The 23,461-nt window shown below is 45.0% G+C and overlaps 1 protein-coding gene across 1 annotated transcript in view; it reads right to left on the bottom strand.

The window, feature by feature from the left end:
• Window positions 1-23,461, bottom strand: part of LOC118371009 (piggyBac transposable element-derived protein 5-like) — a 52,222-nt gene that overhangs the window by 10,502 nt on the left and 18,259 nt on the right. The window contains exons 3-6 of the mRNA XM_052471146.1: window positions 14,760-14,894; window positions 12,303-12,483; window positions 5,631-5,828; window positions 2,356-2,461 (exon numbers count right to left, since the gene is read on the bottom strand). Coding sequence (XP_052327106.1) covers window positions 2,356-2,461; window positions 5,631-5,828; window positions 12,303-12,483; window positions 14,760-14,894 — 620 coding nt within the window. The remainder of the gene's footprint in view (window positions 1-2,355; window positions 2,462-5,630; window positions 5,829-12,302; window positions 12,484-14,759; window positions 14,895-23,461) is intronic.

The raw sequence follows: 23,461 nt of genomic DNA, 5'->3' as shown, positions 1-23,461 counted from the left end.
GAGCACAGGGGGAGTCAGGCTGACTCTGTATAGCAGCACGTGAGGGAGTCAGACTGGCGCTCCGTATAGCAGCACATGAGGGAGTCAGGCTGGCACTCTGTATAGCAGCACGTGAGGGAGTCAGGCTGGCACTCTGTTTAGCAGCACGGGGGGAGTCAGGCTGGCACTCTGTTTAGCAGCACGGGGGGAGTCAGGCTGACTCTCTGAAAAGCAGCACCGGGGGGAGTCAGGCTGACTCTCTGAAAAGCAGCACGGGGGGTGTCAGGCTGACTCTCTGTATAGCAGCACGGGGGGGTGTCAGGCTGACTCTCTGTATAGCAGCACGGGGGGTGTCAGGCTGACTCTCTGTATAGCAGCACGGGGGTGTCAGGCTGACTCTCTGTATAGCAGCACGGGGGGAGTCAGGCTGGCGATCTGTATAGGAGCACGGGGGGAGTCAGGCTGACTCTGTATAGCAGCACCGGGGGAGCCAGGCTGACTCTCTGTATAGCAGCACGGGGGGGTGTCAGGCTGACTCTCTGTATAGCAGCACGGGGGGTGTCAGGCTGACTCTCTGTATAGCAGCACGGGGGGTGTCAGGCTGACTCTCTGTATAGCAGCACGGGGGGTGTCAGGCTGACTCTCTGTATAGCAGCACGGGGGGAGTCAGGCTGGCGATCTGTATAGGAGCACGGGGGGAGTCAGGCTGACTCTGTATAGCAGCACCGGGGGAGTCAGGCTGACTCTCTGTATAGCAGCACCGGGGGAGCCAGGCTGACTCTCTGTATAGCAGCACGGGGGGTGTCAGGCTGACTCTCTGTATAGCAGCACGGGGGGTGTCAGGCTGACTCTCTGTATAGCAGCACGGGGGGTGTCAGGCTGACTCTCTGTAAAGCAGCACGGGGGGAGTCAGGCTGGCGATCTGTATAGGAGCACAGGGGGAGTCAGGCTGACTCTGTATAGCAGCACGTGAGGGAGTCAGACTGGCGCTCCGTATAGCAGCACGTGAGGGAGTCAGGCTGGCACTCTGTATAGCAGCACGTGAGGGAGTCAGGCTGGCGATCTGTATAGGAGCACGGGGGGAGTCAGGCTGACTCTGTATAGCAGCACCGGGGGGAGTCAGGCTGACTCTCTGTATAGCAGCACCGGGGGGAGCCAGGCTGACTCTCTGTATAGCAGCACGGGGGGTGTCAGGCTGACTCTCTGTATAGCAGCACGGGGGGTGTCAGGCTGACTCTCTGTATAGCAGCACGGGGGGTGTCAGGCTGACTCTCTGTAAAGCAGCACGGGGGAGTCAGGCTGGCGATCTGTATAGGAGCACAGGGGGGAGTCAGGCTGACTCTGTATAGCAGCACGTGAGGGAGTCAGACTGGCGCTCCGTATAGCAGCACATGAGGGAGTCAGGCTGGCACTCTGTATAGCAGCACGTGAGGGAGTCAGGCTGGCACTCTGTTTAGCAGCACGGGGGGAGTCAGGCTGGCACTCTGTTTAGCAGCACGGGGGGAGTCAGGCTGACTCTCTGAAAAGCAGCACCGGGGAGTCAGGCTGACTCTCTGAAAAGCAGCACGGGGGTGTCAGGCTGACTCTCTGTATAGCAGCACGGGGGGTGTCAGGCTGACTCTCTGTATAGCAGCACGGGGGTGTCAGGCTGACTCTCTGTATAGCAGCACGGGGGGTGTCAGGCTGACTCTCTGTATAGCAGCACGGGGGGAGTCAGGCTGGCGATCTGTATAGGAGCACGGGGGGAGTCAGGCTGACTCTGTATAGCAGCACCGGGGGGAGCCAGGCTGACTCTCTGTATAGCAGCACGGGGGGGTGTCAGGCTGACTCTCTGTATAGCAGCACGGGGGGTGTCAGGCTGACTCTCTGTATAGCAGCACGGGGGGAGTCAGGCTGACTCTCTGTATAGCAGCACGGGGGGAGTCAGGCTGACTCTCTGTATAGCAGCACCGGGGGAAGGTTTAAAGCTGACACAGCTATCATGCCCCAATGAAGCCGTAGGGACCTCGCAATATTCATGAATTTGGAACAGCATAATACTTTGCCATATTAAAATAATTTCACTAGACCAACAGTAATCCAGGATGGCAGACTCATGGAGAGCTACTGGGTAGGCATGTTTTTGCTCCAACCTCGTAATACAGCTGATTCAGCTAATCAATGTCCTTGTTAGCAGCTAGTAGAATCAGGTGTGCTATAGCTAGGGTTGGAGCAAAAGCCTGCAGGAGGGTAGCTTCTCAGGAGACGGGTTGGCCAGCCCTGTGCTATGATGATGAACATTCATATAGGCAAACACCTTTCTCCCAGGATGACAAATTAGCACAAATTACTACAATAGTTCCAGTATGTCAACTAGTGGGCTAATTAGTGACTCACTTGCTGTATTTGTCGTCATACTTGCAGATGTAGCTGAGGTGTGCAGCGAAGGCCTCCACAGCCAGCGGACAGGGAATCTCACCACTTTTCCTCTTGATGATCACCCCTGGAACCCAACACATGACTCAGAGAAGGATAATGGGAGCTGGAACCCAACACATGACTCAGAGAAGTCTAATGGGAGCTGGAATCCAACACATGACTCAGAGAAGTCTAATGGGAGCTGGAACCCAACACATGACTCAGAGAAGTCTAATGGGAGCTGGAACCCAACACATGACTCAGAGAAGTCTAATGGGAGCTGGAACCCAACACATGACTCAGAGAAGTATAATGGGAGCTGGAACCCAACACATGACTCAGAGAAGTCTAATGGGAGTGGGAATCAAATTTCACTGAGTTACAAACAGAAGTATTGTGTAAACAGATGTTCAGACTCAGTGACAAAGTACAATACAGGTGAAATTTGGGGCATAATATCTTTACAGTAAAGTATAGCCTATCTGTAACTGGATAAAGAGTGATGCTGTACATAACTAAACTGCAGGCCCCAAAATCACATTTTGATGGTTTCTCACTATGGCGCCAAAATAACCAATATATTCTGCAGAAAATACCTTGATCTGAAACAAGAAAACGAGGACTGAGTGCTTACTAGCGTAGCGAGGAGAAACACATTTTAAAAAGTATCAACACAATACCTAAAATAAACTGATTACAGGTGAAGCACCACATGAAAAATAGATGAACATGAGGAGTTTGTGTAATTATGGAGGTAGCTGCGAGGGAACGAGTCTCGTAGTCCCCTGGATCCCAATTGAACCATTAGCAGGCCTTTGATACGATTACCTTGACTGAACCTCCATCTGTAGCTTCCATAAAAATTATCCTCAGGTATTTTATGCTAATTACACTACAAATTGGAAAGTTACTGGAGGGTAATTTGAAAAATAAATGCGAGATCAGAGTAACCTCATATCAGTCAGGAAACACAATGGATGTTTTTCTTAACAGAATTGAATAATATAATTTAGCAGCAGCCCTGGTAAGGTCTCAATTTGGAAATATTTCTCTGACTCTTCCTCACCAATGCCTCAGCTTCAGTCGTTCACATGATTACTTCATTTCACAGCCATTTCACCAATGATACAGTGTTATATTTATTCAAAGGTCAGATGGCTTTCTCTGTAGCCATAATGAAATGCTATGACCACCACTTAACCATCCAAAGAAAATAATGACTAGTATGTATAAGAAACGATTGGAAAGAAAACAGAAGGGTGGGAGGGGGTTGTGTTTTGCTGTATTTTGGGTTTTTATATTATCAGTAGTGAGATCATTTGTGGCCCTCTCCTATTCTCGCTATACACCAAGTCACTTGGCTCTGTCATAACCTCACATGGTCTCTCCTATCATTGCTATGCAGACGACACACAATTAATCTTCTCCTTTCCCCCTTCTGATGACCAGGTGGCGAATCGCATCTCTGCATGTCTGGCAGACATATCAGTGTGGATGACGGATCACCACCTCAAGCTGAACCACTGCCCGTTCCATGATCTCGCCATCACGGTTGACAACTCCATTGTGTCCTCCTCCCAGAGCGCTAAGAACCTTGGCGTGATCCTGGACAACACCCTGTCGTTCTCAACTAACATCAAGGCGGTGGCCCGTTCCTGTAGGTTCATGCTCTACAACATCCGCAGAGTACGACCCTGCCTCACACAGGAAGCGGCGCAGGTCCTAATCCAGGCACTTGTCATCTCCCGTCTGGATTACTGCAACTCGCTGTTGGCTGGGCTCCCTGCCTGTGCCACTAAACCCCTACAACTCATCCAGAACGCCGCAGCCCGTCTGGTGTTCAACCTTCCCAAGTTCTCTCACGTCACCCCGCTCCTCCGCTCTCTCCACTGGCTTCCAGTTGAAGCTCGCATCCGCTACAAGACCATGGTGCTTGCCTATGGAGCTGTGAGGGGAACGGCACCTCAGTACCTCCAGGCTCTGATCAGGCCCTACACCCAAACAAGGGCACTGCATTCATCCACCTCTGGCCTGCTCGCCTCCCTACCACTGAGGAAGTACAGTTCCCGCTCAGCCCAGTCAAAACTGTTCGCTGCTCTGGCCCCACAATGGTGGAACAAACTCCCTCACGACGCCAGGACAGCGGAGTCAATCACCACCTTCCGGAGACACCTGAAACCCCACCTCTTTAAGGAATACCTAGGATAGGATAAAGTAATCCTTCTCACCCCCCTTAAAAGATTTAGATGCACTATTGTAAAGTGGCTGTTCCACTGGATGTCATAAGGTGAATGCACCAATTTGTAAGTCGCTCTGGATAAGAGCGTCTGCTAAATGACTTAAATGTAAATGTAAACAATGAAAAATACCTACATCCTCTCTTGGATTCATTCAGATTGGGTAGATTTTCCTCATTGAATACAACATTAATAATGCAACTATTGTTTATTTGCATGTTTTTATGTGATTTAGCCTTGACTTAACTAGGTAAGTCAGTTAAGAACAAATTCTTATTTACAATGACGGCCTACAGCGGGCCGACCCGGACGACGCTGGGCCAATCGTCCCTATGGAACTCCCAATCACGTCCGGTTGTGATTCAGCCTGGAATCAAACCAGGGTCTGTAGTGACGCCTCTACCACTGAGATGCAGTGCCTTAGACCGCTGCGGCACTCGGGAGTGGAAATATTAACTCTCCATCGATTCCACTCATCTACTCTGGATCCATGCTGTTTATCTATCCAGATATAATGCATTTTCCTCACCTCTTATTTTACAAATGGGATTAAATGTGTCTGACGTGAGAAACCTTTTCACATGCCAAACAACAGGGATTTTCTCATTATCTCTGATCATCATTCCATCCTCATGCAGGGAGAGAGAATGATGAGGTGTTTCATGACAGTTCCCCAGCAGTCTACAGGGTAGATTATGAGTGCATTAACACCTAGGAGTTACTTTGATCTGGGAAATCCACATCATGTCAATGGTGGATGGTGACTCATTTTGTATCAGTCAGCCCTAAAGAGCTTCATAATGATGCTCCATTTCAGAACATTCTAGTGATGCAGTAGGTTGACATGATCAAAATAAGGAGAAACGTTTTGCTTTAAAATTGAAGGCAGTTAACCACAAATCTATGCCCATGATTGAACACAGTTTAAACATCCACCCGAACGTATCTTCTGAATGAAAAGGTATGAAAAAGAAAAGGTTGTTAATATAACACTGGTTGCAGTGCGGGAGTCCTCACCTTCCTTGGTGGGTGAGTAGGCGTTGGTAAGGAAGCGGAAGTGTCCCTTGTTGTACCAGCTGATGAGGGAGGTGTTGCCTCTCATCATGCTGCGGGACTGGCCTCTCTGCTGTGGGCTCTCAGGGTTCACCAGCATGCACTGGGGCAGGCCGGTGCAGTCACTCTTCCTGGTGCTCAGCAGCCCACAGCAGTAGATCTCTGGCAGAAGACAAACACACAACTGTAGACATCTTCGTCACGTTCAGGATGGTGCAACATACAAAAAGGATTTTCAGCTAAATGTTCCACCACACTGCTAAATCTACTTCTGTGTGCACAATGTAATGTACTTGTGGGTGCTTTGATCCTGATGTGTACTGAATATAACCCTCTTCTTTCCTATAACCCACCCTCCTGCTGTAATGAGAGATGGCCCAGATTAGGCTGGACAAAATTGAATTACTGTTTAGCGAATGCCCCAACCTCACTTTTCTCCACACACCGAAAAAAAATCAGATGTTATTTTTTGGCCAATGCGGCTCTTTGTTTATCATGCACTGTCCGCTCTCCCTTGATGCTTTCCCAAGTTGATGCCCAAGAGACCAAGCAGCCTCAGATCACATGCTCAGATCATGTGCAAGCCTCGGAATGGACAGTGAAACACACACGCTCACACCTGCAGGCGACGTGCAGATGTTTAATTTCTCTCTCCATGCATTCAGAACTATTTGTGTCCAGGTTAAACGTGGGACGTCCCTCATTATAAACAAACAGTTGGTTAAATGCATTGTTATCTTGTTAGTGTGCCTATTCACAAGTGCAATACACCAAATTAAAGCTTAACTTCTTATTAATCTACTCATTGTGTCCAATTTCAAAAAGGCTTTACAGCGAAAGCACAACATATGATTATGTTAGGTCAGAGCCTAGTCACAAAAACACATACAGCCATTTTCCAGCCAAAGAGAGGAGTCACAAAAAGCATAAATAGAGATCAAATTAATCACTAACCTTTGAGGATCTTTATCAGATGGCACTCATAGGACTTCATGTTACACAATACATGTATGTTTTGTTCGATAAAGTTCATATTTATATCCAAAACTCTCAGTTTACATTGGCGCTTTATGGTCAGTAATGTGCCTCAAACATCAGGCAAATTTTCAGAGAGCCAAATCAATTTACAGAAACACTCACAATAAACTTTGATAAAAGATACAAGTATTATGCACAGAATTATAGATATACTTCTCCTTAATGCAACCTCTGTGTCAGATTTCAAAAAAGCTTTATGGAAAAAGCAAACCATGCAATAATCTGAGTACGGCGCTCAGACACAAAAACAAGCCATGCAGATACCCGCCATGTTGTGGAGTCAGTAAAAGTCAGAAATAGCGTTATAAATAATATACCTTTGATGATCTTCATCAGAATGGATTCCCAGTTCCACAATAAATGTTTGTTTTGTTCGATAAAGTCCATCATTTATGTCCAAATACCTCCTTTTGTTAGCGCGTTTAGTAAACAAATCAAAACTCACGAGGTGCGGGCAAGTCCAGGCGAAAGTTCAGACGAAAAGTTCAAACGATGTATAGAATCAATCTTTAGGTTGTTTTTAACAAAAATCTTCAATAATGTTCCAACAGGAGAATTCCTTTGTCTTTAGAAATGCAATGGAACGCAGGTCGCTCTAACGGATGCGCGCGTGATCAGCTCATGCCACTCTGGCACACCTCTTACTCAATCAGCTCTCATTCGCCCACACTTCACAGTAGAAGCCTCAAACAAGGTTCTAAAGACTGTTGACATCTAGTGGAAGCCGTAGGAAGTGCAATATGACCCCATAGACCAGGGGTGTCAAAGTCAAATGGACGGAGGGCCAAATAAAAAATTTAGCTACAAGCCGAGGGCCGGACTGTTCGAATGTTCATTGAAAAATTTTTAAATGACGCATATAGTCTAGTGAACCTAATTGAACCTACTGAAAACCTAACAAATATATTCCAATATGATCAGATAAATAAAGCAATATTTTCTTATGGCTCTGTCAGTAATCTTTAATTTTCAACAGACACAAAAGACAAATTTCCTTTATATAAAAATCCCCATAACATGAACATTAAATGAAAGAAACCGGTATTCAAGGCACCATCAGTAGCCTATATTTTCTATTTTAGCAAAAGTGGGCTAAATTTACTTCAAAGAAAAAAACAATAATAGCAATTTTCTATCATCCACTCAACTGAAATATTTTAAAAATATAATTGGATTGAAATACAATAAAATAAAGTGCAAAAATCTATTAATCAAAAACAACACTTTGTTTAAGGAGAAGTAACATGCAGTGAAAACAAATATTAAACTTTAACTTTTAAACTTGAACTGAGTAAAAACTCTAAATATGTGATTGCACAGTAATGTTCACTTGTTTGAGGTTGAGGGTGATACTTGGTGGTGTCCCATCTTTTCCACAAGTTCATCAATGTTCGGGGTAAGGCTCTGAGCTGAGGAAATCCTCAGAATTGAGTGGAGGTGTTCAGCAGTAAGTCGACTTCTGTGTGATGTTTTGTTCAAGTTCATCAAAGAAAACAGTTGTTCACACAGGTATGTGCTGCCAAACATAGACAACGTTTGAGCAGCCTGGATGCGCAGCTGGGGCATTGTGTCGGGAGGAAACGGGCGAACTCCGCAGCACCCACTGCCGCATATTTTGCCCTCAGTGCATCATTGCATTGAGGTCAATCAACTCCATTTGGAGGTTTGGTGGTGAGCTTTCCACGTCAACAGCAAATGGGTTACCGAGCAGTTCCAACCTGCTTTTTGTGCTTCAAAGTCAGCAAATCGGCGTCGAAAGTCAGCGGCAAGCATACCTATTTTATCAGCCAACTGTGCGCTCGGGAACGCACTGGTAGAGAGCTTCTCTTTCATGGTCTGGCAGCTGGGAAAGTGGCTCAAATTTTCTTTCCGCATCTGCGTCTCCCACAGAGTCAGTTTGGTTTTAAATGCCTTCACTGTACTGTACATATCAGAGATGACACGATCCCGACCCTGCAGCTGCAAGTTCATTGCATTCAGATGACTCGTAATGTCACACAGAAAAGCCATTTCACACAGAAACATTTCGTCTCGGAGTTGTGTTGTGTCTTTCCCTTTGCTGTCCAAGAACAGACAAATCTCCTCACGAAGCTCGAAACATCTTTGAAGCACCTTTCCCTGGCTTAGCCATCGCACCTCTGTGTGATAAGGCAAATCACCATGCTCCGTTTCTAACTCCGTCAGAAATGCCTTGAACTGGCGGTGATTCAAACCTTTGGCTCTGATAAAGTTAACTGTGCGCGTGATGATGCTCATTACATGCTCCATTTTCAAGGCTTTACCGCACAACGCTTCCTGGTGTATGATACAATGATAAGCTGTCAGCTCACCTGTCGCGTTTTCCTCTTGCATCTTTTCCCGTATCTTCGCCACCAGTCCGCTCCTGTGTCCACACATCGCAGGTGCTCCGTCGGTTGTCAAACCCACAAGTTTTTCCCAAGGCAGCTCCATCTCATTTACACATCTTGACACCTCTTCATACAAATCATGCCCCGTAGTTGTGCCATGCATAGGACGTAAAGCCAAAAACTCCTCTGTCACGCTTAGGCTGGAGTCCACTCCGCGGATGAAAATTGACAACTGGGCAATGTCAGAAATGTCGGTGCTCTCATCCACAGCCAAGGAATATGCAATGAAATCTTTTCCTTTTTCACAAGCTGCTCTTTTAGATTGATGGACAACTGGTCTACTCTCTCGGCAATGGTGTTTCTGCTCAGACTCACATTTAAAAAGAGTTGCCTTTTTCTGGGCAAACTTCGTCACAAACTTTAATCATGCAGTTTTTGATGAAATCCCCCTCCGTAAATGGCCGGGCTGATTTAGCGATCTCTTCTGCCAAAATAAAACTGGCCTTGACAGCAGCCTGGCCTTGTGATTTGGCTTTTTTGAACAGAGCCTGTCGAGATTTGAGGCCTCGTTTTAATTCCTCTGCCTTTGTAGCCTTTGTTCCATGTCCATATTCTTGTTTTTGTCCGCGTGTTTCGTTTCATAATGTCGTCTCAGATTATACTCTTTCAGTACCGCCACACTTTCTCCACACAGAAGACACACAGGTTTTCCAGCTACCTCCGTGAACAAATACTCCGACTCCCACCTTGTTTGAAACCCCGGTTCTCAGTGTCCACCTTCCGTTTTGCCATTTTTGATGGGTATCTGAAAGTTAATTTTACTGTGATGCTGACAACTGCTGTGCCAATAAATATTGAAATGAAGCAGCCTACTGCTCGGTGCGTCACCGTTGCATTGTGGGAAATGTAGTATTGGTGCGTGTAAAAGATCTGCGGGCTGCCGGCTTGCTGCGGTCTGCGGGCCGGTTCTAATAATAAATCAAGATCATCCCAGGGGCCGTAAAAAACCTTCTCGCGGGCCGGATGTGGCCCGCGGGCCTTGACTCTGACATATGTGCCATAGACACTGTATATTTTTCTCAGGTTTTCGCCTGTCATATGAGTTCTGTTATACTCACAGACATCATTCAAACAGTTTTAGAAACTTCTGTGTTTTCTATCCAATAATACTAATAATATGCATATATTAGCTTCTGGGCCTGAGTAGCAGGAAGTTTACTCTGGGCATGCTTTTCATCCGAACATGAAAATGCTGCCCCCTATCCCAAACAGGTTATTGCATCATTTTCAGATCTATTAGAAGCAAATAATAGACGAAACAACAATGTAATTTCACCAATTGACTGGCCAGAGATCAGGGCATTCATCAGCAAATACACAGTGCAAACGGATAGTATTTTGGATAACCAAATTGAACTCAAAATGATTAATGAATTGAAGTGTGTAAGCTGTATGGTGATTTGCGATTCATAACTTACATTTTACCGGTACGACCAGTAGTAGTAAACCAACTGATAACACCACGACGGAATGCGTTTGAAGTGATGATGCGCCGCGGAGAACAGCTAGCAAGGCCAGCAAAGTACATCGCCAGTGGCACGTACACATTTCGTGCAGATCAGCAGGTGGGGGCTTTTCGTGGCAGCAAGACGAGACAATCTAAGGAGGATGCGGTCAGCAAAGTTACTGGGCTCGAAGTTACTGGGTTCTAATTTTCGGAACCCAAACCGCCTGCGTGCATACATTTATTTTGTCCCCCTACACCAAACGCGATCACGACACGCAGGTTAAAATAGCAAAACAAACTCTGAACCAATGACATTAATTTGGGGACAGGTCGAAAAGTATTAAACATGTATGGCAATTTAGCTAGTTAGCTTGCACTTTCTAGCTAATTTGTCCTATTTAGCTAACTTGCTTTTGCTATCTAATTTGTCCTGGGATATACATTGGGTTGTTATTTTACCTGAAATGCACAAGGTCCTCTACTCCGCCAATTAATCCACACATAAAACGGCCAACCGAATTGTTTCTAGCCATCTCTCCTCCTTCCAGGCTTTTTCATTTGTGAATTTAAATGGTGATTGGCAGTGTGGGTGCAATAACTGAATAACTTGGATTTCTAAATGTATTTTGCGACGCTAGCGCACACGACGTGTCCGGTCTGGTCAGCATGTAATGTATTTTTTCCAATGCTACATTACATTTGGCAGACCTAACTTGATTGACCATCTTTCTACAAGGCCTACTAGTCAATGAGAGGCCTAATCATATTTGTAGGAATAATTTGTTAACGCCTAGGATATAGAGATGCATTCACATAATTAACTCATTATTATGCAACATTTTAAATTTGATTACAATTATTTATAGTCAATTCTTGAATTTGTTAGGCTATACAATTAAGTAGATTAATGAACTGATAATACATTCATACATTATTTTATTTTGTATCATTGTTGAATATGATAGAATATTGCATTCTATTATACATCCTATGTGAATAATGTTCATTACTGTTCATTTGTGTATTCATAATAATAATAATCGCAAAATCTGTCTGAAATTGAATATTTCGCCTATTGTTTATGTCCATACAGCCTAGGACAATGTTGTAAAGTACTGTTTTTCCTTATCCACCTAATGAACAAATTTGATTTTTTTGTGATTTTTTCGCTCGCTCACCTCACTTTTCTGGGGGGAAAATCTGTTAAACAGTGAATCAATTTTGTCTGGCCTTACAGGTGCTCAGTCAGTGTTGAGATTGAGAGCAGAGGATAAAGCCTAGTGGAGGGCACTGAGGACAGATTCTTCCTCTACCACCTCTTACTCAACAAGGGGTGAACGAAAGACTGTTTCCTTCACAGAGCTGTTTGCTCTGTTCATTAACAATAGGATGAACTGGTGCTCTCGGTTTCCAAAATAAGAATCAGGAGAATTTAATGTACGTCATCTTCACAGTTTACTGTATGGCCAGTTACGCAGCTTAGTGGGTGGTAGGCATGGAAGCAGAATACACACAATTTACATATTGGTTCTCAGGGAAGTCTCAAGGTGAACTTCAAATGACAGTCTTCAATTTCAGTGCTACAGTAGCCGGAGGTCGTTTATGGTAATTAAAAACGGCATAGGATCAACAGGAAGGAGATTACAGTACTGTAAAGAGAGAGAGGGCAGAGAGAGTGAAAGAGAGGAAAGAGGTGGATGGAAAGAATGAGGAGTAAAGAGATAAATGGGATGAAAGATCTACCCTGTTTCTCAAACTCCTGGTACAGGTTGAGGCTGGTGATGCTGGGCCCGGTGAAGATGATGCTGTTGCGGCCTGAGAGGTTCTGACACAGCTGTTTGGCCACCATACTGTGGAGCTGAGGCTTGTTCTTCAGGGTGGCCAACCCATCAGGACCCTGGCCCTCCTTCAGATGCACATAGATCTGGAAGAGAGACAGAGACAGTCAACACCACCACAATCAGGTATCCTACCGTTTAAGAGCATTGGGCCAGTAACCAAAAGGTCACTGGTTCGAATCCCTTGAGCAGACAAGACGAAAAAATCTGTCAATATGACCTTGAGCAAGGCACTAATACTAACCCTGTCGTTTTCCATTAACAATACTACTAACCCTGTAGTTTTCTATTGACAATACTACTAACCCTGTAGTTTTCTATTGACAATACTACTAACCCTGTAGTTTTCTATTGACAATACTACTAACCCTGTAGTTTTCTATTGACAATACTACTAACCCTGTAGTTTTCTATTGACAATACTACTAACCCTGTAGTTTTCTATTGACAATACTACTAACCCTGTAGTTTTCTATTGACAATACTACTAACCCTGTAGTTTTCTATTGGCAATACTACTAACCCTGTAGTTTTCTATTGGCAATACTACTAACCCTGTAGTTTTCTATTGACAATACTACTAACCCTGTAGTTTTCTATTGACAATACTACTAACCCTGTAGTTTTCTATTGACAATACTACTAACCCTGTAGTTTTCTATTGGCAATACTACTAACCCTGTAGTTTTCTATTGGCAATACTACTAACCCTGTAGTTTTCTATTGACAATACTACTAACCCTGTTGTTTTCTATTGACAATACTACTAACTCTGTTGTTTTCTATTGACAATACTACTAACCCTGTAGTTTTCTATTGACAATACTACTAACCCTGTAGTTTTCTATTGATAATACTACTAACCCTGTAGTTTTCTATTGACAATATTACTAACCCTGTAGTTTTCTATTGGCAATACTACTAACCCTGTAGTTTTCTATTGACAATACTACTAACCCTGTTGTTTTCTATTGACAATACTACTAACCCTGTTGTTTTCTATTGACAATACTACTAACCCTGTAGTTTTCTATTGACAATACTACTAACCCTGTAGTTTTCTATTGACAATACTACTAACCCTGTAGTTTTCTATTGACAATACTACTAACCCTGTAGTTTTCTATTGACAATACTACTAACCCTGTAGTTTTCTATTGACAATACTACTAACCCTGTAGTTTTCTATTGACAATACTACTAACCCTGTAGTTTTCTATTGACAATACTACTAACCCTGTAGTTTTCTATTGACAATACTACTAACCCTGTAGTTTTCTATTGGCAATACTACTAACCCTGTAGTTTTCTATTGACAATACTACTAACCCTGTAGTTTTCTATTGACAATACTACTAACCCTGTAGTTTTCTATTGACAATACTACTAACCCTGTAGTTTTCTATTGACAATACTACTAACCCTGTAGTTTTCTATTGACAATACTACTAACCCTGTAGTTTTCTATTGGCAATACTACTAACCCTGTAGTTTTCTATTGGCAATACTACTAACCCTGTTGTTTTCTATTGACAATACTACTAACTCTGTTGTTTTCTATTGACAATACTACTAACCCTGTAGTTTTCTATTGACAATACTACTAACCCTGTAGTTTTCTATTGATAATACTACTAACCCTGTAGTTTTCTATTGACAATACTACTAACCCTGTAGTTTTCTATTGGCAATACTACTAACCCTGTAGTTTTCTATTGACAGTACTACTAACCCTGTAGTTTTCTATTGACAAAATGAACCCTGTAGTTTTCAAGTAAGAGAAAGCTACACAAAAAAAAGACATGATCGATTGATTCTTCTTCCCACCAACTGGGACACGGCCCGTGCATATATACACATTCTCATGTCTTCCTGGATCTGTTTGAGGCATGGGGCAGCAGTCATTTGGCGTATCATACTCCCACCAAGAACAGAGAGCAATTATACTAAGTGGACTGGCACCTTCTCCTGGAAATCAGTAATAAAACATTGGTTCTGGAGACTGATTGAGGCACTGGATGGTCCCACATCAGTCATCCAATCACAGTTTGTCTAGATCTCTCAGCTGTGTCTGAGTGAGGGGGAAGGGCATGGTCTGATTGTCCTGTCCTGCAGTGTTGGTGTCCTCTACAGTCTAGAACAATTGCACCTAGTCATGTGAAAGCCCCGGTGTGGTTGTACTGGGTGTAATTGAAGGTGGACAGTCTTTGTCACGAAGTTGGCTAAGTACAGTACTAGCTCCCAGATATAAGAGTAGAAAACCAAGAGGCTGCAGTCCCTCCCTCACCTCATTCTTCCTCCACTGCTCTCGCCATTTCCCTTTCTCTCATTTTCTTCTTTCATGCGCACGCACGCACAGTACCTGACAGATGAAACCAGTGGATGTGCACTGGCGGACCCACAGACTGAACTTCCTCTTCTTCCTCTTCCTCAGCTCTCTCTCCGTACAGGTGGTGATGAACACTGGGTCCTCGTCAATAAGGGGCTCATGGAGCACCTATGGAACAGAGGGAAAGCATCAGTATTACATCATGGAGCACCTATGGAACAGAGGGAAAGCATCAGTATTACATCATGGAGCACCTATGGAACAGAGGGAAAGCATCAGTATTACATCATGGAGCACCTATGGAACAGAGGGAAAGCATCAGTATTACATCATGGAGCACCTATGAGACAGAGGGAAAGCATCAGTATTACATCATGGAGCACCTATGGAACAGAGGGAAAGCATCAGTATTACATCATGGAGCACCTATGAGACAGAGGGAAAGCATCAGTATTACATCATGGAGCACCTATGAGACAGAGGGAAAGCATCAGTATTACATCATGGAGCACCTATGGAACAGAGGGAAAGCATCAGTATTACATCATGAAGCACCTATGAGACAGAGGGAAAGCATCAGTATTACATCATGGAGCACCTATGGAACAGAGGGAAAGCATCAGTATTACATCATGGAGCACCTATGGAACAGAGGGAAAGCATCAGTATTACATCATGGAGCACCTATGAGACAGAGGGAAAGCATCAGTATTACATCATGGAGCACCTATGGAACAGAGGGAAAGCATCAGTATTACATCATGGAGCACCTATGAGACAGAGGGAAAGCATCAGTATTACATCATGGAGCACCTATGGAACAGAGGGAAAGCATCAGTATTACATCATGGAGCACCTATGAGACAGAGGGAAAGCATCAGTATTACATCATGAAGCACCTATGAGACAGAGGGAAAGCATCAGTATTACATCATGGAGCACCTATGGAACAGAGGGAAAGCATCAGTATTACATCATGAAGCACCTATGAGACAGAGGGAAAGCATCAGTATTACATCATGGAGCACCTATGGAACAGAGGGAAAGCATCAGTATTACATCATGGAGCACCTATGGAACAGAGGGAAAGCATCAGTATTACATCATGAAGCACCTATGAGACAGAGGGAAAGCATCAGTATTACATCATGGAGCACCTATGGAACAGAGGGAAAGCATCAGTATTACATCATGGAGCACCTATGAGACAGAGGGAAAGCATCAGTATTACATCATGGAGCACCTATGGAACAGAGGGAAAGCATCAGTATTACATCATGGAGCACCTATGGAACAGAGGGAAAGCATCAGTATTACATCATGGAGCACCTATGGAACAGAGGGAAAGCATCAGTATTACATCATGGAGCACCTATGGAACAGAGGGAAAGCATCAGTATTACATCATGGAGCACCTATGAGACAGAGGGAAAGCATCAGTATTACATCATGGAGCACCTATGGAACAGAGGGAAAGCATCAGTATTACATCATGGAGCACCTATGAGACAGAGGGAAAGCATCAGTATTACATCATGGAGCACCTATGAGACAGAGGGAAAGCATCAGTATTACATCATGGAGCACCTATGGAACAGAGGGAAAGCATCAGTATTACATCATGAAGCACCTATGAGACAGAGGGAAAGCATCAGTATTACATCATGGAGCACCTATGGAACAGAGGGAAAGCATCAGTATTACATCATGGAGCACCTATGAGACAGAGGGAAAGCATCAGTATTACATCATGGAGCACCTATGAGACAGAGGGAAAGCATCAGTATTACATCATGGAGCACCTATGAGACAGAGGGAAAGCATCAGTATTACATCATGGAGCACCTATGGAACAGAGGGAAAGCATCAGTATTACATCATGGAGCACCTATGAGACAGAGGGAAAGCATCAGTATTACATCATGGAGCACCTATGGAACAGAGGGAAAGCATCAGTATTACATCATGGAGCACCTATGAGACAGAGGGAAAGCATCAGTATTACATCATGGAGCACCTATGAGACAGAGGGAAAGCATCAGTATTACATCATGGAGCACCTATGGAACAGAGGGAAAGCATCAGTATTACATCATGGAGCACCTATGAGACAGAGGGAAAGCATCCGTATTACATCATGGAGCACCTATGGAACAGAGGGAAAGCATCAGTATTACATCATGGAGCACCTATGGAACAGAGGGAAAGCATCAGTATTACATCATGGAGCACCTTTGGGACAGCATCACCTAACCAACATGTCAATCTTTCCCCTAGCAGTTTGTACAGTTCATATTCAAAGGGATCCTGAAGTGTACAGTATGTGCAGGATACACATCGTCCAACGAAATTCTTACTTGCAGGTTCCTTCTGGACAATGCAACAACAACAAACATAAAGTAAACCTGTCCTACAGCCACGAGCAGGTGTATAACCAGGGATGGCTCCTTCAGCCACGAGCAGGTGTATAACCAGGGATGTCTCCTTCAGCCACGAGCACATATATAACCAGGGATGTCTCCTTCAGCCACGAGCACATGTATAACCAGGGATGTCTCCTTCAGCCACGAGCAGGTGTATAACCAGGGATGTCTCCTACAGCCACGAGCACATGTATAACCAGGGATGTCTCCTTCAGCCACGAGCAGGTGTATAACCAGGGATGTCTCCTTCAGCCACGAGCACATGTATAACCAGGGATGTCTCCTTCAGCCACGAGCAGGTGTATAACCAGGGATGTCTCCTACAGCCACGAGCAGGTGTATAACCAGGGATGTCTCCTTCAGCCACGAGCAGGTGTATAACCAGGGATGTCTCCTTCAGCCACGAGCAGGTGTATAACCAGGGATGTCTCCTTCAGCCACGAGCACATGTATAACCAGGGATGTCTCCTTCAGCCACGAGCAGGTGTATAACCAGGGATGTCTCCTTCAGCCATGAGCAGGTGTATAACCAGGGATGTCTCCTTCAGCCACGAGCACATGTATAACCAGGGATGTCTCCTTCAGCCACGAGCAGGTGTATAACCAGGGATGTCTCCTTCAGCCACGAGCAGGTGTATAACCAGGGATGTCTCCTTCAGCCACGAGCACATGTATAACCAGGGATGTCTCCTTCAGCCACGAGCAGGTGTATAACCAGGGATGTCTCCTTCAGCCACGAGCAGGTGTATAACCAGGGATGTCTCCTTCAGCCACGAGCACATGTATAACCAGGGATGTCTCCTTCAGCCACGAGCACATGTATAACCAGGGATGTCTCCTTCAGCCACGAGCAGGTGTATAACCAGGGATGTCTCCTTCAGCCACGAGCAGGTGTATAACCAGGGATGTCTCCTTCAGCCACGAGCAGGTGTATAACCAGGGATGTCTCCTTCAGCCACGAGCACATGTATAACCAGGGATGTCTCCTTCAGCCACGAGCAGGTGTATAACCAGGGATGTCTCCTTCAGCCACGAGCAGGTGTATAACCAGGGATGTCTCCTTCAGCCACGAGCAGGTGTATAACCAGGGATGTCTCCTTCAGCCACGAGCAGGTGTATAACCAGGGATGTCTCCTTCAGCCACGAGCAGGTGTATAACCAGGGATGTCTCCTTCAGCCACGAGCAGGTGTATAACCAGGGATGTCTCCTTCAGCCACGAGCAGGTGAATAACCAGGGGTGTCTCCTTCAGCCAAGAGCAGGTGTATAACCAGGGATGACTCTTTCAGCCACGAGCAGGTGAATAACCAGGGATGACTCCTTCAGCCACGAGCAGGTGAATAACCAGGGATGTCTCCTTCAGCCACGAGCAGGTGAATAACCAGGGGTGTCTCCTTCAGCCAAGAGCAGGTGTATAACCAGGGATGACTCCTTCAGCCAAGAGCAGGTGAATAACCAGGGATGACTCTTTCAGCCAAGAGCAGGTGAATAACCAGGGATGACTCCTTCAGCCACGAGCAGGTGTATAACCAGGGATGACTCCATCAGCCACGAGCAGGTGTATAACCAGGGGTGTCTCCTTCCGCCAAGCAGGAGACAGGTGTATAACCAGGGATGTCTCCTTCAGCCACGAGCAGGTGTATAACCAGGGGTGTCTCCTTCCGCCAAGCAGGAGACAGGTGTATAACCAGGGATGACTCTTTCAGCCACGAGCAGGTGAATAACCAGGGATGACTCCTTCAGCCACGAGCAGGTGTATAACCAGGGATGACTCCTTCAGCCACGAGCAGGTGTATAACCAGGGATGACTCCTTCAGCCACGAGCAGGTGTATAACCAGGGATGACTCCATCAGCCACGAGCAGGTGTATAACCAGGGGTGTCTCCTTCCGCCAAGCAGGGAGCCTGAGCTGATCAGGGAGCAGGTATTTAAGACATGTATTGAGCACTGTAGAGAAGGCATGATGTGACCGGTTGTTCCAGGTTGTTTGCCCCTATATTGATTTGTTTTGATGATGCAATGTCACGTTGGTGATAGAAACACCTGGATCCTTTACATGGAGTCAAATAGGTCAATAAGACACAGCGACATGGTGACAGTTGACCAGAGGAATTTGTTATAAGCACTGTGTTTGAGACATTGATAGTTATCCACAGGTCACCCTCATTAAACAGATCTTGAGCATCAAAAGGATTCACAAAAGGATTTTCTAAATGATTCAGTTATTCCTACATGGGTGAAATCAGTCACAAATCTGTGTATTGTCTGACTTTTCACTGCTGCCTGAAATATGACAGTATGGCTATAGACCTGTCCTTTAGACCCTGTGCTCTACTGATATTACTACAGTCGGTTAATGCTCGGTTAGTCTTTGGCCTGTGGAGGATGGATGTGTATCAAACCCATTTCTCAACCCCAATGACTTAATCTCAGTGGAGGCCGTGACAAAGATGAATTCTATCTGTCTGACAGCTACTGCATTAGCTAAGATAGGTGGCATTCTGAGAGCCATGACCTACCTGAGAGAGGCACACAGTGTCTGAGGAGACAGATGGAAACAAAAGGTACACCTTCTATTTGCCAGACGTGCTAGATCTCTAAACAGAGATGTTTGTGTTGTGTACGTTAATGAGAGAGAGTAGCATTGGACAGCAAACTAAGCAGAATTGTTAGTGCCACAAAGCTCAGCAATTTGAATGTACTTTCCAAAGAACCCCTGCTATGTCAGAGATGCACTGGACGGCTTTGACATGGACCTTTCCTTTCGTCTTAAAGTAGAAACTTCACTTAATGAGCTGTCTAAAAGGGTGAAGAAAAAACATTTCTATAAAGGCTTCTGTTATTCTCATTATAACAGGCAGAGGCGGAAGGAGGGAGGCTTCACAGACAGAAAAAAACAGTACATGGAACATTTTGGTAGACACTTTTTCTTGGCCACAGCTAGGGAAAAGGCATTCATTATTCAGACAGAACATCCATCCCCAGGCTGTGCTGATCAGAGCCCCAGACAGAGGCAGCCCAATCAGAGACAGGATATCACCAACCCCCCACTGTGGAGCTATGGAGGGCATATTACAACTCATACATCTACAGCTACTGGACTCAGTGATATAAATGTCCCTGGAACTCAGCAGTGCAGATAATAAAGTGAATGTCTGGGTGAAAGTATTTGCATTGGAAAATGAGGGTTTTGAACAATGCCTGGTTTTTACACACAGAGAGAGAGAGGGGAGGGAGACAGAGAGAGGGGGAGAGAGAGACAGAGAGAGGGGGAGAGAGAGACAGAGAGAGGGGGAGAGAGAGAGAGGGGGAGAGAGAGAGAGGGGGGAGAGAGAGAGAACAAGGAAACCAGATGTGCTTTGCTGTGTCCAGACACCAGCCTTTGGGGCCCTGACTTCTGGGCCAGAGGATGTGGTGTGAAGGTGGATTCCCTTTCCCTCAGCTCTGACTGAGTGAGTCTGCCTCATTTCCATCTAGACTCCTAGGAGTGGAGTGGAGGGGAGGGGAGGGGAGTGGATCGGAGTGGAGTGGAGTGGAGAGGAGGGGAGCAGAGTGGAGGGGAGCAGAGGGGATTGAAGTTGAGGGGAGTGGAGCGGAGGAGAAGGAAGGTGCCCACTCAACACTCCTTTCCTCCCCTGTCAGCTCTGGGAGGCAGCAGCGAGCCGATTTGATCCGCCATGTCTGACAGGGAATTTACATGCAATGCGGAACGCCTGATGGTCACCAGGGAACACGCTGAGGCAAACTGTCAGCCTCCTGTACACTATGTATATAGTTGAGAGTACACTACACCTTGACTGACACATTGGGCACATCCCAGAGTTATTCCATTTAGAACATTTGAACAGGCATTTCAAATAAGACAATGCAGCCTTACTAAAATGTTATATTGGTTGTTGTATTGGTTGTTATATTGGCTCTTATTTTGGTTGTTACAGTGCCTTCAGAAAGTATTCAGACCCCTTTACATTTTCCACATTGTGTTACATTACAGCCTTGTTCTAAAATGGGTTTTAAAAAATCCCCCCCAAAATCACAGCAATCTACACAGAATACCCAATAATGACAAAAAGAAAACAGTTTTCAAATTTTTGCAAATGCCTAAAAAATAATTAACATAAGTATTCAGACCCTTTGCTATGAGACTCGAAATTGAGCTTGGATGCATCCTGTTTCCATTGATCATCCTCGAGATGGTTCTACCACTTGATTAGAGTCCACCAGTGGTAAGCTCAATTGATTGGACATGATTTGGAAAGGCACACACCTGTCAATATAAGGTCCCACAGGTGACAGTGCATGTCTGAGCAAAAATCAAGCCATGAGATGGAAGGAATTTTGTTGAGGCACAGATCTGGGTAAGGGTATGTAAAAATGTCTGCAGCATTGAAGGTCCCCAAGAACACAGTGGCCTCCATCATTCTTAAATGGAAGAAGTTTGGAACCACCGAGACTCTTCCTAGTGCTGGCCGCCCAGCCTAACTGAGCAATCGGGGGAGAAGGGCCTTGGTCAGGGAGGTGATTGTCGCTCTGATAGAGTTCCTCTATGGAGATGGGAGAACCTTCCAGAAAGACAACTATCTCTGCAGCACTCCATCTATCAAGCCTTTATGGAAGACTGGCCGGACGGAATCCACTCCTCAGTAAAAGGCACATGATAGCCCACTTGGAGTTTGCCAGAAGGCACCTAAAGGAGTCAGACTATGAGAAACAAGATTCTCTGGTCTGATGAAACCAAGATTGAACTCTTTGGCCTGAAAGCCAAGCATCACGTCTGGAGGAAACCTGGCACCATCCCTACGATGAAGCATGGGGTTGGCAGCATCATGCTGTGGGGATGTTTTTCAGCAGCAGGGACTGGGAGACTAGTCAGGATTTGAGGGAAAGATGAACGGAGCAAAGTACAGAAAGATCCTCGATGAAAACCTGCTCAAGACCTCAGCCTGGGGCGAAGGTTCACTTTCCAACAGGACAACGACCCTAACCATACAGCCAAGACAACACAGGAGTGGCTTCGGGACAAGTCTGAATGTCCTTGAGTGGCCCAGCCAGAGCCTGGACTTGAACCCTATTGAACATCTCTGGAGAGACCTGAAAATAGCTGTGCAACAACACTCCCCATCCAACCTGACAGATCTTGAGAGGAGTGGAATGGGAGAAACTCCCCAAATACAGGTGTTCCAAGCTTGTAGAGTCATACCCAAGAAGACGTGAGGCTGTAATCGCTGCCAAAGGTGTTTCAACAAAGTACTGAGTAAAGGGTCTGAATACTTCTGTAAATGTGATATTTCCGGGGGGGTTTTCTTCTGTTTTTGCTTTGTCATTATGAGTATTGTGTGCAGATTGATGAGGGGAAACAATGATGTGATCCATTTTAGAATAAGACTAACATAACAAAATGTGGAAAAGGTCAAGGGGTCTGAATACTTTCTGAATGCACTGTATATTGTTATATTGGTTGTAATATTGTTGTATTGGTTATATTAGTTGTTATTGGTTGTAATATTGTTGTATTGGTTATATTAGTTGTTATATTGGTTGTTAAATTGTTATATTGGTTGTAATATTGTTGTATTGGTTATATTAGTTGTTATATTGGTTGTTAAATTGTTATATTGGTTGTAATATTGTTGTATTGGTTATATTAGTTGTTATATTGGTTGTTAAATTGTTATATTGGTTGTAATATTGTTGTATTGGTTGTAATATTGTTGTATTGGTTATATTAGTTGTTATATTGGTTGTTAAATTGTTATATTGGTTGTTATACCGGTTGTAATATTTTTATCTTGGTTGTTATATTGTAATATTCAAACTGACCATCCTACCAATCCTTGACTTTGGCGATGTCATTTACAAAATAGCCTCCAATACCCTACTCAACAAATTGGATGCAGTCTATCACAGTGCAATCCGTTTTGTCACCAAAGCCCCATATACTACCCACCATTGCGACCTGTACGCTCTCGTTGGCTGGCCCTCGCTTCATACTCGTCGCCAAACCCACTGGCTCCATGTCATCTACAAGACCCTGCTAGGTAAAGTCCCCCTTATCTCAGCTCGCTGGTCACCATAGCATCTCCCACCTGTAGCACACGCTCCAGCAGGTATATCTCTCGAGTCACCCCCAAACCCAATTCTTTCTTTGGCCGCCTCTCCTTCCAGTTCTCTGCTGCCAATGACTGGAACGAACTACAAAAATCTCTGAAACTGGAAACACTTATCTCCCTCACTAGCTTTAAGCACCAACTGTCAGAGCATCTTACAGATTACTGCACCTGCACATAGCCCACCTATAATTTAGCCCAAACAA

This window comes from Oncorhynchus keta, chromosome 2 (genome assembly GCF_023373465.1).
Source record: "Oncorhynchus keta strain PuntledgeMale-10-30-2019 chromosome 2, Oket_V2, whole genome shotgun sequence".
In the NCBI taxonomy this organism is placed as follows: domain Eukaryota; kingdom Metazoa; phylum Chordata; class Actinopteri; order Salmoniformes; family Salmonidae; genus Oncorhynchus; species Oncorhynchus keta.
This window is presented reverse-complemented; position numbering and strand designations above follow the sequence as displayed.